This window comes from Nicotiana tabacum, chromosome 15 (genome assembly GCF_000715075.1).
Source record: "Nicotiana tabacum cultivar K326 chromosome 15, ASM71507v2, whole genome shotgun sequence".
Lineage (NCBI taxonomy): Eukaryota > Viridiplantae > Streptophyta > Magnoliopsida > Solanales > Solanaceae > Nicotiana > Nicotiana tabacum.
In genome coordinates this window covers 99766450-99783478 of record NC_134094.1, presented here as the reverse complement: position 1 = coordinate 99783478, position 17029 = coordinate 99766450, and the positions used below count along the sequence as shown (strand labels likewise).

At 38.2% G+C, this 17029-nt stretch overlaps 2 protein-coding genes and 1 non-coding gene across 4 annotated transcripts; 1 reads left to right on the top strand and 2 right to left on the bottom strand.

Annotated features, from left to right (window-relative positions):
- Positions 1-1780: 1780 nt before the first annotated feature.
- TRNAP-UGG (transfer RNA proline (anticodon UGG)) lies at positions 1781-1852 on the top strand. The gene has a single exon. It is a non-coding gene; the product is annotated as a tRNA-Pro (tRNA).
- Positions 1853-5789: 3937 nt separating this feature from the next.
- Positions 5790-7097, bottom strand: LOC142169758 (uncharacterized). Its single transcript, XM_075231665.1, has one exon. The coding sequence runs from the start codon at positions 7095-7097 to the stop codon at positions 5790-5792; it is 1308 nt and encodes a 435-aa protein (XP_075087766.1).
- A 4616-nt stretch (positions 7098-11713) lies between these two features.
- Positions 11714-14010, bottom strand: LOC107781610 (putative carbohydrate esterase At4g34215). 2 transcript variants are annotated; one of them, XM_016602347.2, is made up of 3 exons: positions 13877-14010; positions 12701-13185; positions 11714-12042 (listed from the first exon to the last, which is right to left on the bottom strand). In XM_016602347.2, the coding sequence occupies exons 1-3, from the start codon at positions 13935-13937 to the stop codon at positions 11839-11841; spliced, it is 750 nt and encodes a 249-aa protein (XP_016457833.1). In that variant the 5' UTR covers positions 13938-14010; the 3' UTR covers positions 11714-11838. The 2 variants fall into 2 exon arrangements, with proteins under 2 accessions (XP_016457833.1, XP_016457832.1); XM_016602346.2 differs by lacking the exon at positions 13877-14010 and having other exon boundaries at positions 12701-13839.
- Positions 14011-17029: the final 3019 nt, after the last annotated feature.

Genomic DNA, 17029 nt, shown 5'->3' with positions numbered 1-17029 from the left:
AGTCGAGCACCCTACCGGAACGAATTCCTCAGGGCGGGGCTCTTCCACATCTTCTCCACCAGTAGGTCGAGATAAAGAAGCGGTCTCTTTTTGCGGAACAGTTTTAGACGTTTTTGCCATTTAAAATTCCGTGAACAAAAAACGGGAGTATTTGGTGTTTTAAGAAAGAATTTATAGTAAAACTCACAGATTTGCAGACAGAAAACTCAAAAAAGACGAAAAGGAACTTAGAAAATTTGGAAGATTGAAGAAGTAAAAGTGATGAATGGTGGAAGGAAGGGCTATTTATAGATTGAAGCAATGACAGTTCAATATCAGCGGTGGCCGACAACCGTCTGACATAGATTAAATGCCTTGGTAAAACTAAACCGATGGGACAAATATCACGTACGTCATGGTCGGATCGATGCAAACGTCAGCATATATCTGATCGAGCTGTTGGAAAATCATATCGTTTCTCGCCTCATCCTTTCCGAAAAACGAGGGGACTATCTGTGTACGGTCAAAACTGATTAAGTCAGTCGTACGGACTGGTCGAGATAATAATACTTCGATCAAAGGGTATCTGCGTGACGACATGTCGAGGTCCGAAGTAAGGGCGTCAAGCTTCGAGCTCTAAGACCGATCAATGACAAGCTCGGTATCATTATCGAGCTCATATTCAAATCAAACTATGAGGCAAAGCGGAGATTATCGAAGATGCATAGACCGACCAACACTCACCCCGAATATCGAGACTCCAAGTCAGAATCGAGCTCGAACCAGGGTCGAGGGCTCGATCCAATACCGAGCTCGAGCCAGTATCGAGCTCACATACAAGAGCCGTTGTAACCGTACTAGGGGAGAGAATCTCGGCGGAAATCGAGGAAAAGATAATTTATCATGGGTTCTCCACTATATATTTTTTATTATAGATAAAGTAGTATCCCTTTACTATAAAGAGGGGAATCCGGTAAGCATAAGGGGATGGCCACAAAGACAACTTTAGAGAGATTAATACATTTGAGCTCATTTACTTTGCCTTGTTCATCAATATTTTTTTTTCTCTGCCTTATATTTCATTCCATTTGTCAAGAATATACATATCTCTATCTCACTCTACAATTTGTACTAAATTATATAACGTATCCTTAGAACCCATAACACAAATTTAACTCTATCCAATTTTTCGGGTAAATAGTTTGGCGCCCAAACAATGTATATAATCTTGGATGTTTGCTGACTACAACATTCTATATTAGTATATATATTTCATGATTGGAACTAGGGTTGGATTTTAGAAGAAAGAGAGGAGGAATGAACAAAAGAACATAAAAAGAAACAAGAAGAAACATAGTGAACATTTTTTTGCTTATTTTTCGTTTCTTTAAATAAATTGGCCAGGGAAAAAATCTGCTTACACTTATCAAATTTTAGAACTTTATATAAGAGATTATTCTCATGGGATATCTGCCGTTGTACCCCTATGAATTAGAGTACCTGTCATCGTTGTGCATGATAGAAATCCATGTTAAAATGCCAAAAGAAGCTACGAAGGCGTAAGCTTAGAGTTGTTTAATTTTCCTAGGACGAGTCATTCTTTTGTTCCATTTCTCCCAATCTACCCCGATGCTATAGGCCATAATACTAGATATTTAGCTTAATAGTAACGTTAGAATTCCATTAGTATCCAATAACGTCTTTGGCGAACCTCTGACTGCAAGATGAGGTTCGAAGTTACAAAGAATTTCAATAAAATGAAGTAGTTAATTAAATGCGATGCAGGCAAACACTCATCGGAGGGCATTTGGTCTAGTGGTATGATTCTCGCTTTGGGTGCGAGAGGTCTCGAGTTCGATTCTCGGAATGCCCCCATTATTTTCGTTGAAAAGCTTACGATCTTTTTGAAACAAATTCTACCCATTTGGATGTTAACGTGTTCGAGTCAAGAGGTTGTTGTTGGATGTTAACGTGTGTTAACAAAAGTGATGTGCAGAATTACACTCGTGCTTCCCGGGATATATATTTGTATTTCACAATTTTGGAAAGTATTAGCTTTTCTCGGTTTCTTAATGGGATTGCTTTGTATATATGTACTCTTTAAGCTATTATATAATAATAAATAATTTTCCAGTGTGAGTTGTTCATGAGTTGTACTTGGATATACTTATATTTAATTTAATAAAAAATTTACATCTCAAAGTCGTCCATTACATGCGTTTGTGGGCTGGTAGGTGTTACAGGGTCATTTTTTTTTTAGATTGACACTGCACGGCAATCACCAAACAATGACTCAGTCTTCTCTCTTTTTCCCTCACGTTTTCGGCCTACCACTTTAGATTATGATAGCAAACAGAAATGAAACAAGGCACACACGAATTTACAGGAATCGCTTCCTTACTTTGTCTTTTAACTCGTGCCACAAAGAAGCACATGAAAATTACAACCTTTACAAAAAGGAGTTAAGGCAGCCAACACCTCTCTCTCTCTCTCTCTCTCTCTCTCTCTCTCTCTCTCTCTCTCTCTCTCTCTCTGCCTTAACAAGTTTGCCTAGCCCCCATATATAGACAAACGTTTTTGAACTTTGCCTTATCTAAAATCTAGTAGTTGACATCCCAACTGATAAGGAATTCGAATTTCAAACATTCAAATAAGACAACTCCCACCAGCCCACTTAGCCAAACTTGCTGAAAAATCGGAACTGCCAAAAACTGCCAACTGCCCGGCATGTGCATGGCACACGGGCGCAGCTTTGAACTTGTGGAGCCAAAAAGGCCAACTCTATCATGTCTTCGCGCCAAGCCTTCGTGCAGCATGCCTTTGCACGCATGTCTGCCACAAGCCTTCGTGCAGCATGCCTTTGCGCGCATGTCTGACACCGCCGTTTCTATAGCTCGCCCATGACACTGCCTTGCTCGCCTTGCCCTCGCCCATCGCTTTGCTAAGCTTGCTACCCGTTGTCTTTGCTTTGACATAGCCACGCCAATGCCATGGTCTTTGTCATGCCTTGACACCTTAGCCACATGCCGTCGTGCCATAGTCCATGCCCATCAACACCTGCCCAAGTCGAACAGCTTTGTCAACGTGATGCCATTGTCATCATAGGGCAGTGCCGAGGTTCATCATGTAAATCCCCCGCCACACCCATGTCATATTTCGATTAATCAAGCCGAGGGGCTAACAAACTTCCCCCACCAGATGAGCTCGTGGCCCTCAACGAGGCAGAATCCAAGTACACCTTGATTTGATCCTGAAATTTCCATAGAGACGGTCCTTTTTCCCAAGTTGCATCACATTCCTGCTTTCCTGTCCATTGAACGAGAAACTCTGTCTGTCTGTTCTTTTTGCTTTGACCCAGCGTCCGGTGATCCAAAATCTTCTCAATATCCTCAAATTGCTTGCGTTCAACTAGAGGAGCACGCTTTGGCACCGCCCTTGTCGCATCCTCAGCATCTTCATGAAACTGTTTCAGGAAACTCACATGGAAAGTGGGCTGAATTTTGAGGCGTTCCGACAGATTCAACCGGTAAGCTACTTCACCCACTTTTTTCACAACTTCAAATGGGCCGTCATACTTTGGAATCATCCCACGATAGCGCGTCTTGCTACTGATTTTCTTCCAAATCTGTGGAGTAAGTTTCAGCAGCACTTTGTCACCAACTTTGAATTCCAAAGGCCGTCTATGTCTGTCAACATTCGTTTTCATCCTCTTAGCCGCTTTCCTCAAGTTGTCTCGCACCTCAGCTAGCAATTCATGCTTGTCACGAGCATATCTATAAGCAGCAGGACACTTGCCTCCTGATTTCATCTGAGCGACTTCCAACGGTGTATCAGACTGTCTTCCCAACACTATCTCAAAAGGGCTCATTTCAGTTGCCGAAGACCTGTGCAAGTTGTAACAAAACTGCGCACTGTCTAGTAGCTCAACCCAATTCCTCTGATTATAGTCACATAATGCCTCAAGTACTCTTCAAGCAGATGATTGATACGTTCGGTCTATCCGTCGGTTTGTGGGTGATTCGCTGTAGAGAATTTCAAATCAGTCCCCAAGAATTTGAACACATCGGTCCAAAACCGACCTGTTAATCTCGCATCCCGACCACTCACAATATCCCTTGGCACCCCAAAATGTTTCACAACATGCTTGTAGAATAATTCAGCAGCTACTTCAGAAGAGCAAACAGTTGGAGCAACAATGAAAATCCCATACTTTGAGAACCTGTCCACCACAACCATAATTGATGCTTTGCCATCAACTTTAGGAAGCCCGCTGATGAAGTCCATGGAAACAGAAGCCTACGGACACTCCGGAATTGGTAGAGGTTGTAGCAAACCAGCTTCCTTCTTCTGTTCAGTCTTGTCAAGTTGAAAACGAGGCAAGTTTTCATATAGGCCTCAACTTCATCTTCCATTTTCGGCCAAAAATAATTCCGAGACAGCAATGCCAACATCCTTTCAACACCCGGATGACCAGCATAAGGAGTATCATGCGTCTCCTTTAGAAGAGAACGACGCAATCCAGCACCTTGAGGAACCACAATTCTCCTCCCTTTGAAGTGCAGCAGATAGTCCTCGATCCAATATCGTTTAACTGTCCCATCTTTTACTTGATCCATCAACTTTACATACAATGGATCATTTGCAACACATAGCTTGATTGTATCTAGAAAGTCAGATTCAATTCGAGTAAGCATATAAGTTGCAGTAAATACCTCTTTGCGACTAAGTGCATCGGCAAACTGATTTTGTTTTCCAGGTTTGTGCACCCAAACAAAGTCATATTCAGCCAAGAACTCTTGCCACCGGGCCTGCTTCGGACTCAATTTTTGCTGAGTCTTGAAGTATGTATTAGCCACATTGTCCGTCCGCACCACGAACTTTGTTCCCAGGAAGTAGACTCTCTAAACTTAAAGGTAATGGATTACTGCAACCATCTCCTTTTCATGTGCAGAATAACGTTGCTCCGCAGCGTTTAGCTTTCTGCTTTCAAATGTAATCGGATGATCCTCCTGGACCAGCACACCGCCAACAGCATAATCTGAAGCATCCGTATGTACTTTAAATGGCAAATCAAAATCTGGCAGCTTCAAGATTGGTTTGGATGCAATAGCTTTCTTCAATGCATTAAAAGCCTTGTCGCATGAATCTGACCAAACCCATTTGACATTCTTTTTCAGCAAGTCCGTCAAAGGAGCATCCCTTTTTGAGTAGCCTGCAATGTACTTCCGGTAGTAATTTGCCAAGCTCAAAAATGATCTAAGTTCCTTTATCCCGCTTGGTGCTTGCCAATCAATAATTGCTTTCACCTTCTTTGGATCCATCCGCACTTGGTTTTCACTAACCAAATGACCTAGAAACTTTATCTCGCGACTTGCAAATTCACACTTTTCCATCTTGACATAGAGCTGATATACTCTAAGTCTTTCCAGCACCTTCCTTAAGTGAGCCAAATGATCTTCAAGGGTCCGGCTATAAATGACTATGTCGTCTAAGTAAACGGCTACAAAGTCATCAAGATACTCGTAAAGAACATTGTTCATTAAATTACAGAAAGTTGTTGGGGCATTGGTTAGCCCAAACGGCATTACAAGAAATTCAAAGCTACCATATCTAGTTACACAAGTAGACTTAGGGGCATCTCCCTCGGCTATCCTAACCTGCTAATAGCCTGAACCTAGGTCTAACTTAGTAAAATAACTAGCCTTAGAAAGCCTGTCCAGCAGATCTTGAATCAAAGGGACCGGGTACTTGTTTTTGACAGTCACCTTATTCAGCGCTCTATAGTCAACACACATCCGCAACATACCATCCTATTTTTTATGGAACAAAATAGGAGCACCGTATGGAGCCTTCGATGGTTGAATCAACCTAGCATCAAGCAACTCAAACAATTGCTTCCTTAGTTCCGTCAATTCCATAGGCAACATGCGGTAAGGAGGCTGCGCAGGCAGCAATAAACCAGAAATAAGTTCAATCCTATAATCAATCTCCCTCCTTTGTGGTAACTCCCTTGGCAATTCTGGAGGCATCACATCTTTGAATTCCTTTAGCAAATTTGCAACACAATCCGGGACCTCAATATGCACATCTGGCTTGACTTCAACGAGTGAAACAAGGTATGTCTCCTCGCCCCTCTTCAAGCCTTTCTCAAATGCAATGGCAGAAATCAAAGCGGCAATCCCAGCATTCTCATTATTAACCTCGTAGGGCATAATACCTTTCACAAAGTCGGGGCTTGACTCCCCCATGAACATAAGTCCATCCAAATGAGGAATTGGAGTGACTTTTTTCTTTTTCAGAAAATCAATTCCCAACAACACATTGAAGTCATCCAATGGCACAACAGTCATGTTGAATTTTTCGGACCAATGGCCCAAAATCATCGGGACATCTAGCACCACCCCATAACCGGGTTGCGCCTTTGAGTTCATAGCCTTCATCTTTGTCGGACACTTTGTCACTTGCAGCCCATATTCTTGAACAATTCTGGAGGCAACAAAAGTGTGCGTGGCTCCGGTATCAACCATTGTCACGACACTCTTGTTTCCGATTTTCAGATCCACATACAACAAAGTGGAATAAGCATCATCCAAATCATCACCCGTAGCTTTCACATATGTAACTTCTTCCTTGGCAGAATTTTCATCATCATCCGCCATAGTCACACAAGCCAAAGTGTTCAGCATCCGCAACAGATTCACATAGGCAGCAACTTCCTGTCCCTTTCCTTGTTTCTCCTCTTCAGCACGAAGAGCAGAGATCTTTCCTTGATTTGGACAGTTTCGTGCCTGATGTCCGGGTCTTTGACATGTCCAGCAAACCTTTTCACCACCCGTTGGCTTGTTTGCTTTTGACGAAGAAGCATTCATCTTACCCTTGCCCTTATCATTTCCATCCTGCTTCTGATTGTCCTTCTTCCAATCCTTACCCTTCTCCTTTTTCTTTGACTTATAAGAAGAGATAGGATCAGAAGTTAGACTCGCTGTGCAAAAATCCACCAATGCGTCCGCTGCCGCAATTGCACTAGGCAGATCTTTAACTTTCTGCCTACGAATTTCATTTTGAGCCCAGCCTTGCATTCCGGAAATGAAATTGTGCAACTTGTCCTCATCTGACATATTTTGGATGTCTAGCAACAAAGATGAAAAATCTTTGACATAATCCCGAATGGAACCAGTTTGTCTTAACCGCTTCAAGTGATCCCTAGCAACCCAGGACGAGTGGCTAGGCAGTTACTTTTCCCTCAATGCGTTACGAAGTTTTTCCCAAGTATCTACCTTGGGTCTGCCCGCACTATCATCGTCAGCATTTTTTGTACGCCACCATAACACTGCATCTCCTCTGAAATAACGCACCACCATAGTCAATTTGTCCTTCTCCGAGACATGAGCAGTCGAGATATAATGCTTCAAGTCCCATAAGAAGTTTTTCAATTCCTTGGCGCCTCTCACACCATCAAAAGTCTTTGGTTCTGGGATCTTAATTTTGGAATGTTCTTCACCTCCTTGGGGCACATTTGCAACAGCCCGTCGGAGGATCTGAAGTTCCGTTTTAAGATCCTCGATCTCCTTTAGTAAATTTTCCAACTGCCCAACAACAGTTTCCTAGAAAGCCTGCAATTCCACAAGTTGGGTATCAACAGTTTCACGAACATGTTAAAGTTTTGTGTTGACGCCATGGATCTGCGTCAGAATATCCACCAGATCAACTGCGCCATCCGTAATTCCCACAAGCACGTCTAACTTCTGAAGCCTTTCACGAAGTTCTGTATTTTCCGCTATAATAATACCAAGATCTTGCCGACGTTGCTCTGATACCAGTTGTTACAGGGTCAATTGTTTTCAGATTGACACTGCACGACAGTCACCAAACAATGACTCAACCTTCTCTCTTTTTCCCTCACGTTTTCGGCCTACCACTTTAGATTATGATAGCGAACAGAAATGAAACAAGGCACACACGAATTTACGGGAATCGCTTCCCAACTTTGTCTTTTAACTCATGCCACAAATAAGCACATGAAAATCATAGCCTTTACAAAAAGGAGTTAAGGCAACCAACACCTCTCTCTCTCTCTGCCTTAACAAGTTTGCCTAGCCCCCATGTATAGACAAACGTTTTTGAACTTTGCCTTATCTAAAACCTAGTAGTTGACATCCCCAACTGACAAGGAATTCGAATTTCAAACATTCAAATAAGACAACTCCTACCAGCCCACTTAGCCAAACTTGCTGAAAAATCGGAACTGCCAACTGCCCGGCATGTGCATGGCACACGGGCGCAGCTTTGAACTTGTGGCGCCAAAAAGGCCAACTTTGTCATGTCTTCGCGCCAAGCCTTCGTGCAGCATGCCTTTGCGTGCATGTCTGCCACAAGCCTTCGTGCAGCATGCCTTTGCGCGCATGTCTGGCGCCGCCGTTTGTCTAGCTCGCCCATGACACTGCCTTGCTCGCCTTGCCCGCGCCCATCTGCCTTGCCACATACTACCTTAGTTTTTTCAGCCTTTGCTAAGCTTGATGCCCGTTGTCTTTGCTTTGCCATGGCCACGCCAATGCCATGGTCTTTGTCATGCCTTGACACCTTAGCCACCTGCCGTCGTGCCACAGTCCATGCCCATCAACACCTGCCCAAGTCGGACAGCTTTGTCAACATGATGCCATTGTCATCATAGGACGGTGCCGAGGTCCATCATGTAAATCCCTCGCCACACCCATGTCATATTTCGATCAATCAAGCCGAGGGGCTAACAGTAGGTTAGACCAATAGACGGAAGAGAACAACCGAAACAACATGACATAATTCACGTGTTTCATTTATAAATATTATTCCTCTCCTTTTTAACTTATTTGACATAATTTGAATTTATACACAATTTAAGAAATAAATAAATAAAATTAAAATTTGATGTGTTAAACATGTCATTACATTTAACTAGTTTTGTTATAAAACTTTTGAAATTTTGACTTTAAATATGCCATAACATTTGAGTTTTTATAAAATTTTCTCATTTAGAGTAAAATTAGAAGTGTAAAGTTAATTGTTCTCAAATTCAAAAGTATGTTCAAAAGAAAAGAAAAAGTGTCAATATTTTTAGACAAATTAAAAAGAAAATTATGTCACATTAACCGGAAAGGAGAGCGTGCACCTGTGTTATTGATCTGGTCAGAATTGGCTTATCAGTGTGGTAGTTGGGGCCACTACATAATGCAACATATATAATACTCATAGTAATAGGAGCGAAAACTGAAAATGCATGAGTATTGCCCCATGCAAATAAATAACAAAAACTTAGTCATTAGGTTTTGTGTTAAGAATAAAGAATATACTCGCAGTCGTAGGTCACTGAGCTTGACTCATCTCAAAACTTGATCGACTTTGATCTTTTGAAAAAGGGTGCGAGTGAAAGTTACTCATCAAGCTAAAAATGTTCTGGTGCTCAAGTCATGATTTGATCAGTAATGCTCTTAAAAAGATAGGTGTAGTCAGTAGTGGTGTGAAAGCAAATGGAAGACATGAAAACATAAGAGCTCAAAGTGAAGTGTATAAGTCAATTAATACTTGTGCCTGCAACGTCTTTTTGTGAATGCAATAATAGTCAATTGGGCCGTCTCCTACGGCTGGATATGGGCATGTACAGTTACCCATTTTCAGAGATAAAAATTGTGCAGATATACCTCAAGTTTGTCGTGGGATAAACAGAATCCATCAACCCTTAACCACATGTCTGAGCTCTGAAAACGAATTTTTTTTGGGTAGAGAGTGCTTGCTCCTTCAATAGGCCTTATGCTCAGGGGCGGAACTACGGTGCTATTTGCGGGTTCGGTCGAACCCAATAGCTTTTGCTCAAACTCTGTATTTATATTAAAACATTCAATGAATATGTACAAATTATTAATTTAGAACCTAGTAACTTAGAAAAGATTATAATCTCGAACCCATAAGGTTCAAATCCTAACTTCGCCTATACTTATGTTGCACGAATTCAAATTAGTCAAGGCTTGTTATGGGTGGAAAAAGAATTGTACAGATACTCACCCATCTTGCTTGTTATGGGTTGTTGACTAACGTTGGTGTGACATTGGGAAAACTATGTTTTTTGCCGGTGATTTTGAGTTTCAGGAGGATGGGCCATCTGCCTGTGGTTGTGGATGTGATTGTTTTTATCCTTCCGGTCCACTTTAATTGATTTTTTTGATTTTTTTTTTTGTGATTCACGATATTTAATTTTTTTCCGATATCAAGAAGGAATTAGTTTTTTTTTTCAAAATTAATCTTATAGTAAGAGTCTAGGAGTATTTGTTATATTTCAAATGTACAAATTAAAGTTAATATAATTATTTTTATTGTTAATTAATGTTAAACGATGAATTTCTTAATATATATAAAAACAATCAAAAAAATCAAATAAAATGAACTGAAAAGAGTACAAAATTAGTTCTGAAATACACACTCCCATCACACCTCGGGTTGTCCAATACCTCATTGTTTTCATTCAGAAAGGTGGACTTACAATCTCTGTCTTCTACCTGCTGTTTTGACATATGCCGATCTTTATTTACAAAATGTTTCACATAGCGACTGATATATCATATATGCTCCGCCCCTGAATTGACTCTCAATGGGGTCCTTTTACTCTACCATTTTAGTGCATGTTGTCACGTCCTTAGTATTTAACTAAGTACACGTGTGATACTTGACAATTCGCTCACGATCTTGGACAACTTGCTCACGTTCTTGCTATGCCAAGTCAGCCTTACTATGCTAAAGATTGCTAAGAGAATGTTATAACACAGGAGAATTGCCAAAGAAAACTTTTGTATTAGAGAGAACTTGATTGTTTTTCTTGGTTGGTGAATTACAAATGAATGACCCCCTTTATATACTAGTCTCCTAGGGGCTAGTATGTAAATATTAATTGTTACACAATTCCTTAATATTTACAAGATAAGGGCTTTCTCTAGAACTTTCTACAAATCTAGAAGATTCCAAGGACTTTCCTAACAAATCCATAGGGATCTAGGGTCTTCCTAAGAAAATGTTCACACTTCTCTAGAATCTTCTCATAAATGCTAGCATTCCTCCTATGTAAGCTTCCACATGGTATTAATATATATGCCAAATGGCACCTGCGTGACATGATAATGTAGCGGATCGTGACAATGTGCATCCAAATTGAAACATTTAAAATAATAAATTGAGAGCAATATCTCTACGAACTCCTTTGGATGTCTTAGTATTTTTATATATATAACTGAATATCTTGATGCACATGTAGTTCAATTTTGGGTCTACGCGTGAACTTTGATGTAGATTAAAAAGTTAAAAAAGAATATGCCAAAGGGCGGCTCTGAGTCTCTAATACAATGTGAAAGAATTCGAACGTATAACCCAAAATCTCAAGAATTTTAATACATGAGCCGAGAGGAAACAACATTACTTACCTTTCAAGGTAGAAGTAAGATTGTGTACACACTATCCTCTCAGATTCCACTTATAAGATCGCACTGAATTTATTATTGTTGTTATTATTGTTATTGTTGTTATTATCTAATGTGAGACTTTTATATAACCCAATAGTCTCTGTATGATAAAAAGTGTTAACTCTATTGTAAATAAAGAAAGATTTTGGAATATGAGCGTTAAAAGTATATGACATTTAGCGTAAAATTGGACTGATTTCTTGTTTCTTCATATGAAAGTTAGACAATTACCAATTAAATAAAGAATTCTCCTCATTATTAAAAATAAAAATATGCAAGTGACCTTAATGACTTTTTAATTGTCGTTATCACAGACTAGATTATAGTTTCCAAACATAATTACCAACTGTAGTCTGTAGAGCAGTTAGATACAAAATATCTATTCGTTTTGTGAACCAAACTTCAAAAAGGCATTAGCTAACATCTGTCCAAGCTGGATCTCTGCTGGAGTACTGAGATGCACAAAATCTGGGCCTACTTTGAGCCTATTAGCATCAACTGTTTTCACATTTCTAAGGTGAATACCCAACTGGGCCTCTCTGATAATTTCCTTATAATGCCCCAGTGTTGTTGCCAATGCCACCTGTGCAAGCCCAAATCACAGGGAAAGATCAAGTAAAGCTGTTCAAACTCGACTATGCTTCAAATAATACACAATAATAGTAGTCGGTGTATACATTTGAATTGCTATTCTAAATGGTACAAGTACGAAAATGTTAAGCAAAAAACAAGAAACATAAATTTTATACTTCTTAATTGTTAGCTAATCTATATTTTAATTGCAACATATTGTTTGCTTTGATCTAATAAATCTCATCGATTTGTTTCCTAAGAAACGCCTCATAACTTAATGATTTTTTATTTTTGATATATGAATAAAATCCTGTTCATATAATCATATCTGATGTAAACACTATTAATCTCCTTTCTTAATTGAATCTCTTGTATGTAATTCACAAGTCACTTAGGTTCTTTTCTTTTTTCTTTTGTATTATTCTATATTTCTTGTTCTAATTCCCAAGAAATCATCTATGTATTTACCCAATAAAAACTATGAGTAATATTTCCAACTTTTTGAAAACATTTCCATGAATCTTCTAAAACCAAAGATTCTACTATCTTGATTAGTAATGAGGATAACTTAACAATAAATTAGGTATTACTTGGAATCATGTTACATAAATTGAAAATGAGAAAATAACTTGTATACACTAATAATGTAAAGAAAACATTGAAATTACCTGAATAATAGGGAGGAAAGGTGCATGCAAGTCATTGCGCATATCAGTGAAGAATTTCAGCAATCTTGAATTATACAATTTTGCATCCTCAAATTCCAAAGTATCACTTTCTCCTTGATACCACAAAAGTGCTCGAACCGTCCCACCACCTTGTAGCGCAGTCTCAGTTCTATTTAGCATCTGATTGTAATTAAAAGATCCCTTAGACCATTGGCTAATATTTGTGGAACCAACAGCACATGGCACTAAACCAATCACACCTATTTTTGGGTCATTTTTCAAGACTGAATTAGCAAATGACATGCCAGGACCAATCCCACAAACTGCATAATAATCAATATCTTGATGCATTGGCTCTTTTGCTTCTTCCCACAGAAGTTCAGCTGTTAGCCTAAGAATTGATGGATTGGACTGACATTCAGGTGGAATATACTCATCCCATTTGTTGTTTACTACCCCTCCTCTGCCGGACATGTTGCTTTGGCCTGCTAAAATAAATATATTTTTGTTACCATTTGTTGTACAAAAGGGGTGTGCTGCCAAAAGAATCAAGAAAATATAGCGCAACATCGTTTTCTTGGGGATGTAGTGGCTGAAAGAGAAGCAAAACAGGCTGGTTGGAAATTGTATTTAAGTATGACATAGAGAAATAGGAAGGAAAATTATGTAATTAAGACTAGTGAAGCTGCAGTTGATGTGTCATATGGTTAAATTGGTAAGGATGCGTTAATGATACGACCAAAAATGGCCTCCAATTCTTGCGATGGCAGATCAATTTGGCAATGCATGCATTAATGCAAACGACCAAAAATGATCTCAACTCTTGAGATGACAGCTTGGTTAAAACTTACCATTTACAGAGTACTAAGTAATAGTATAAACAATGAGCAAATCTTGGCATCGAAAAGTGATGGATTGCATATACCGTTCTAATTAGGCAGCGAGAATATAATAACAAACAAGCCGGGCAAGGTTTATTTTATGTTTAAACATTTGTTCAGGCTAACTAAAAAGCTAATATATAGTATGAAATACATAAAAGGCACTTTTTCATAGTTCTTGGTGTACAAGTGTATATAGCTTCGGAAATAAAATTATTTCGGGAAGAGATAGTGGCTTAAGAAGAGGCAAATGAGGTGGGTTTAATGTGCTAAGCCATTCTGTAATTTATAGTACCTGTCAAAACAAGGTTGATTTCATATGCATATGATAGTTTCCAAATAAAGTCCAGCTTCATATGATAAGTTAAGGATATGCATATGAGAGTTTCAGAGTAAACTATGGCTTCATATGGTAATTAAGTTGGCAATGCGCTGCATATGATAGTTTCCTAGTAAACTGTGGCCTCACATGATAAATTGGAAAAGATGCATATGATGGTTTCCAGGTAAACTGTGGCTTCATATGTTTAGTTTGTGAGGATGAACACATATGACAGGCCACAAATGTCTACCAACTAAAGTCTTGATACGACAAATTATTTACCATCTACTATATATTTAGATTATTACTATAGGTAAGGTGAGGTGCAATGCACAATCACGGTATGAGGTCCCGCAGGAAGGGTAAAATAAAAAGTCAAGCCCGATGCACAAAGTATCCTGCATTCACGTAGGGTCCGGAAAGGGCACCACCCCAAGGGGTGGGATGTAAGCAACCTACCCGTATAATATAACTTAGTTTCGGGATACATCTTTTGTATTTTAAAATCAAATACTTACACCCTCTTTATTATGAAAATCTTACACTCACACCCCTGAGGAGCAGCATTTTTCCAATGTAGGCAGAAGAATAGGAGCCAAAGTGAACAGATCATATGATTATCAAAGGTGCTTTACACACTTTTTGCACACTCGTGAATTTCAAAGTTGCTTTTTTTGTTTGGTTTTTAGCAATTATACTTCAAAATGCTGTTGACTCATTGCTTGACTTTGAGGGGATATCATTTTGGCACGTTAGAGAACATCTGATGCTCTTAACAATGAAAAATTAAGAAAATCCATTCATAGGCATATAGTTGAATATTCTAGGGTCATATATATAAGGTTGGTTCCATCTGTTTTAGGTTTATTTGATCTAATTTTCCATTCGTAGATATACAAACTCATCACTAAACTGAAATGTATCCCCTTTCATTTTATTTTATTTGTCTTTCATTTCACATATTTCGACTTTGACTTGGGCATCTGCCTGGGCCTTATAATTCTACTGTAACAGTATGGCCCAATTTAAGCTTGAATTTTGAGTCCTCGTATCTAATAGGAAAAATGATACTGTATAACCGTTGTAAAAATAATACTCAAAAAAATATATAAAATTTATGTATTTTTTGTATATATATACATTCTATATGTTATATATAAAAATTATACAAATTTTATATACTTTTTCGGCTACCAGATATAAATAGTTTCTGGCGCGGGCTAAAAGTGATAATGCCCCTACATAATATTCCCTCTATTTAATTTTACTGACAAAGTTTTTTCTTTTTAGTCTATTCTAAGAAAAAATAATTAACACTTTTGTATATATAAGAATAATTTAACTTTAACATTTTCATTTTTCTCTTCGTGACATGGATTTTGTAGCCAAAATGGCATGACATCTTTAAGCGGTAAAAATTAAGCATCTACTGCATTTTCTTTCTATTCATTTTGTGTAAATGAATTCTTCTTCAGTTGCATAGCCTCTAAAAGTCTAAACGTTCCATTGTAATTAAACCCATATGCCACTTCCTCTTCATTGGACACAGCAATAAGTAGGAAAGTGCACAGTTAGCCACTAATTAAAGATGTCTTTATTCTTTAGCCACTATTTAAAATATATTTACTCTTTAGCCAATGCTTAATAAATTTTTACGTGTAAATATTAAGGACATAATATCCTTAACTTCATGAATGCTGTGTAAATATTAAGGACAAAGTGTCCTATATTTGCACCTTCCGTTGTTAAACTTTAGGACATCATGTCCTTAACTTCATATGTGCAGTGTAAATGTTAAGGACATGACATCCTTAACTTCATGTGTGCAGTGTAAATATTAAGGACATAATATCCTTAACTTGTATTTGCACCTTCTATTGTTAAACTCTAGGACCTCATGTCTTTAACTTCATATGTGCAATGTAAATGTTAAGAACATAGTGTCCTTAACTTTATGGGTGTTGTGTAAATATTAAGGACATGGTGTCCTTAACTTCATGAATGCTGTGTAAATATTAAGGACAAAGTGTCATATATTTGCACCTTCCGTTGTTAAACTTTAGAACATCATGTCCTTAACTTCATATGTGCAGTATAAATGTTAAGGACATGACGTCTTTAACTTCATGTGTACAGTGTAAATGTTAAAGACACCATGTCCTTAATATTTACACAGCACTCATGAAGAAAGGGTAAAAAAAACTTTTCGTATTAATTTTAATAGATTAATGACTATTTTTGCTCAACATTAAAAATACTGAATAAAAACTAAATACCATGCTAAAAAGTGGCTATCCTACACCATTTCTACGCAATAAGCCCGGCTTTCCCTTGGTCCCGTCTCTTCTTAATCACCTAGTCCACTGCTTCTTGGAGGCCCAATTCCTTATACTCCACAACAGCTGCCACATCTAGGGCGAATGTAGCCTTTCGACTATGAGTTCAATTAAGGAAAAATTACGCGACACATCAAATATTTACACTATATTTATCATTCGTAGCTATACTTCCAGCAAATTTATCATTCGGAGCTATATTTAAATTTTATAGCAAATTCATGAAATGAGAGATAAATTGTTTTGAACTAAAACAAGAGGGCAACAAGTTCTTGTAGCTTAGTTGGTTAAAGCGCCTGTTTAATTAGTGGAGGTCTTGAGTTTGACTCTCAACAAGAATATTTTATTTTATACAGTCGATACAAGTTGTATCCTTTGTATACACTCATGTACAATTGATACGAATATAATTGATACAGGTGTGGATTTATATATAAAAACCTACTGAAATCTCAATAAATATTAGATTTGAACCAATAATATTAACAGTACAATAAATTTAATGCTAAAAATCTATAAGCTAAATCCACTAAATTTAAACCCTGAATCCGTCTTTGGCCACGAGCTAAAGCCCGCAAGAGTCATGGCTTGAACTTCACCGGTACACGAATTATGCAAAAAAGTCTGTTTTTCTGAATTCTCTCATCATTAGCAAAAATAACATTGTAGTAGTAGTAGTAGTTATGGAAATGTTATTCTCTTTTGAATTTTAAATACTTTCTCTTTTATAGCCTTGTTAAATAAGGTTACTACTCTTAATGAAATGTTTTCAATTTCCATATTTTAAATA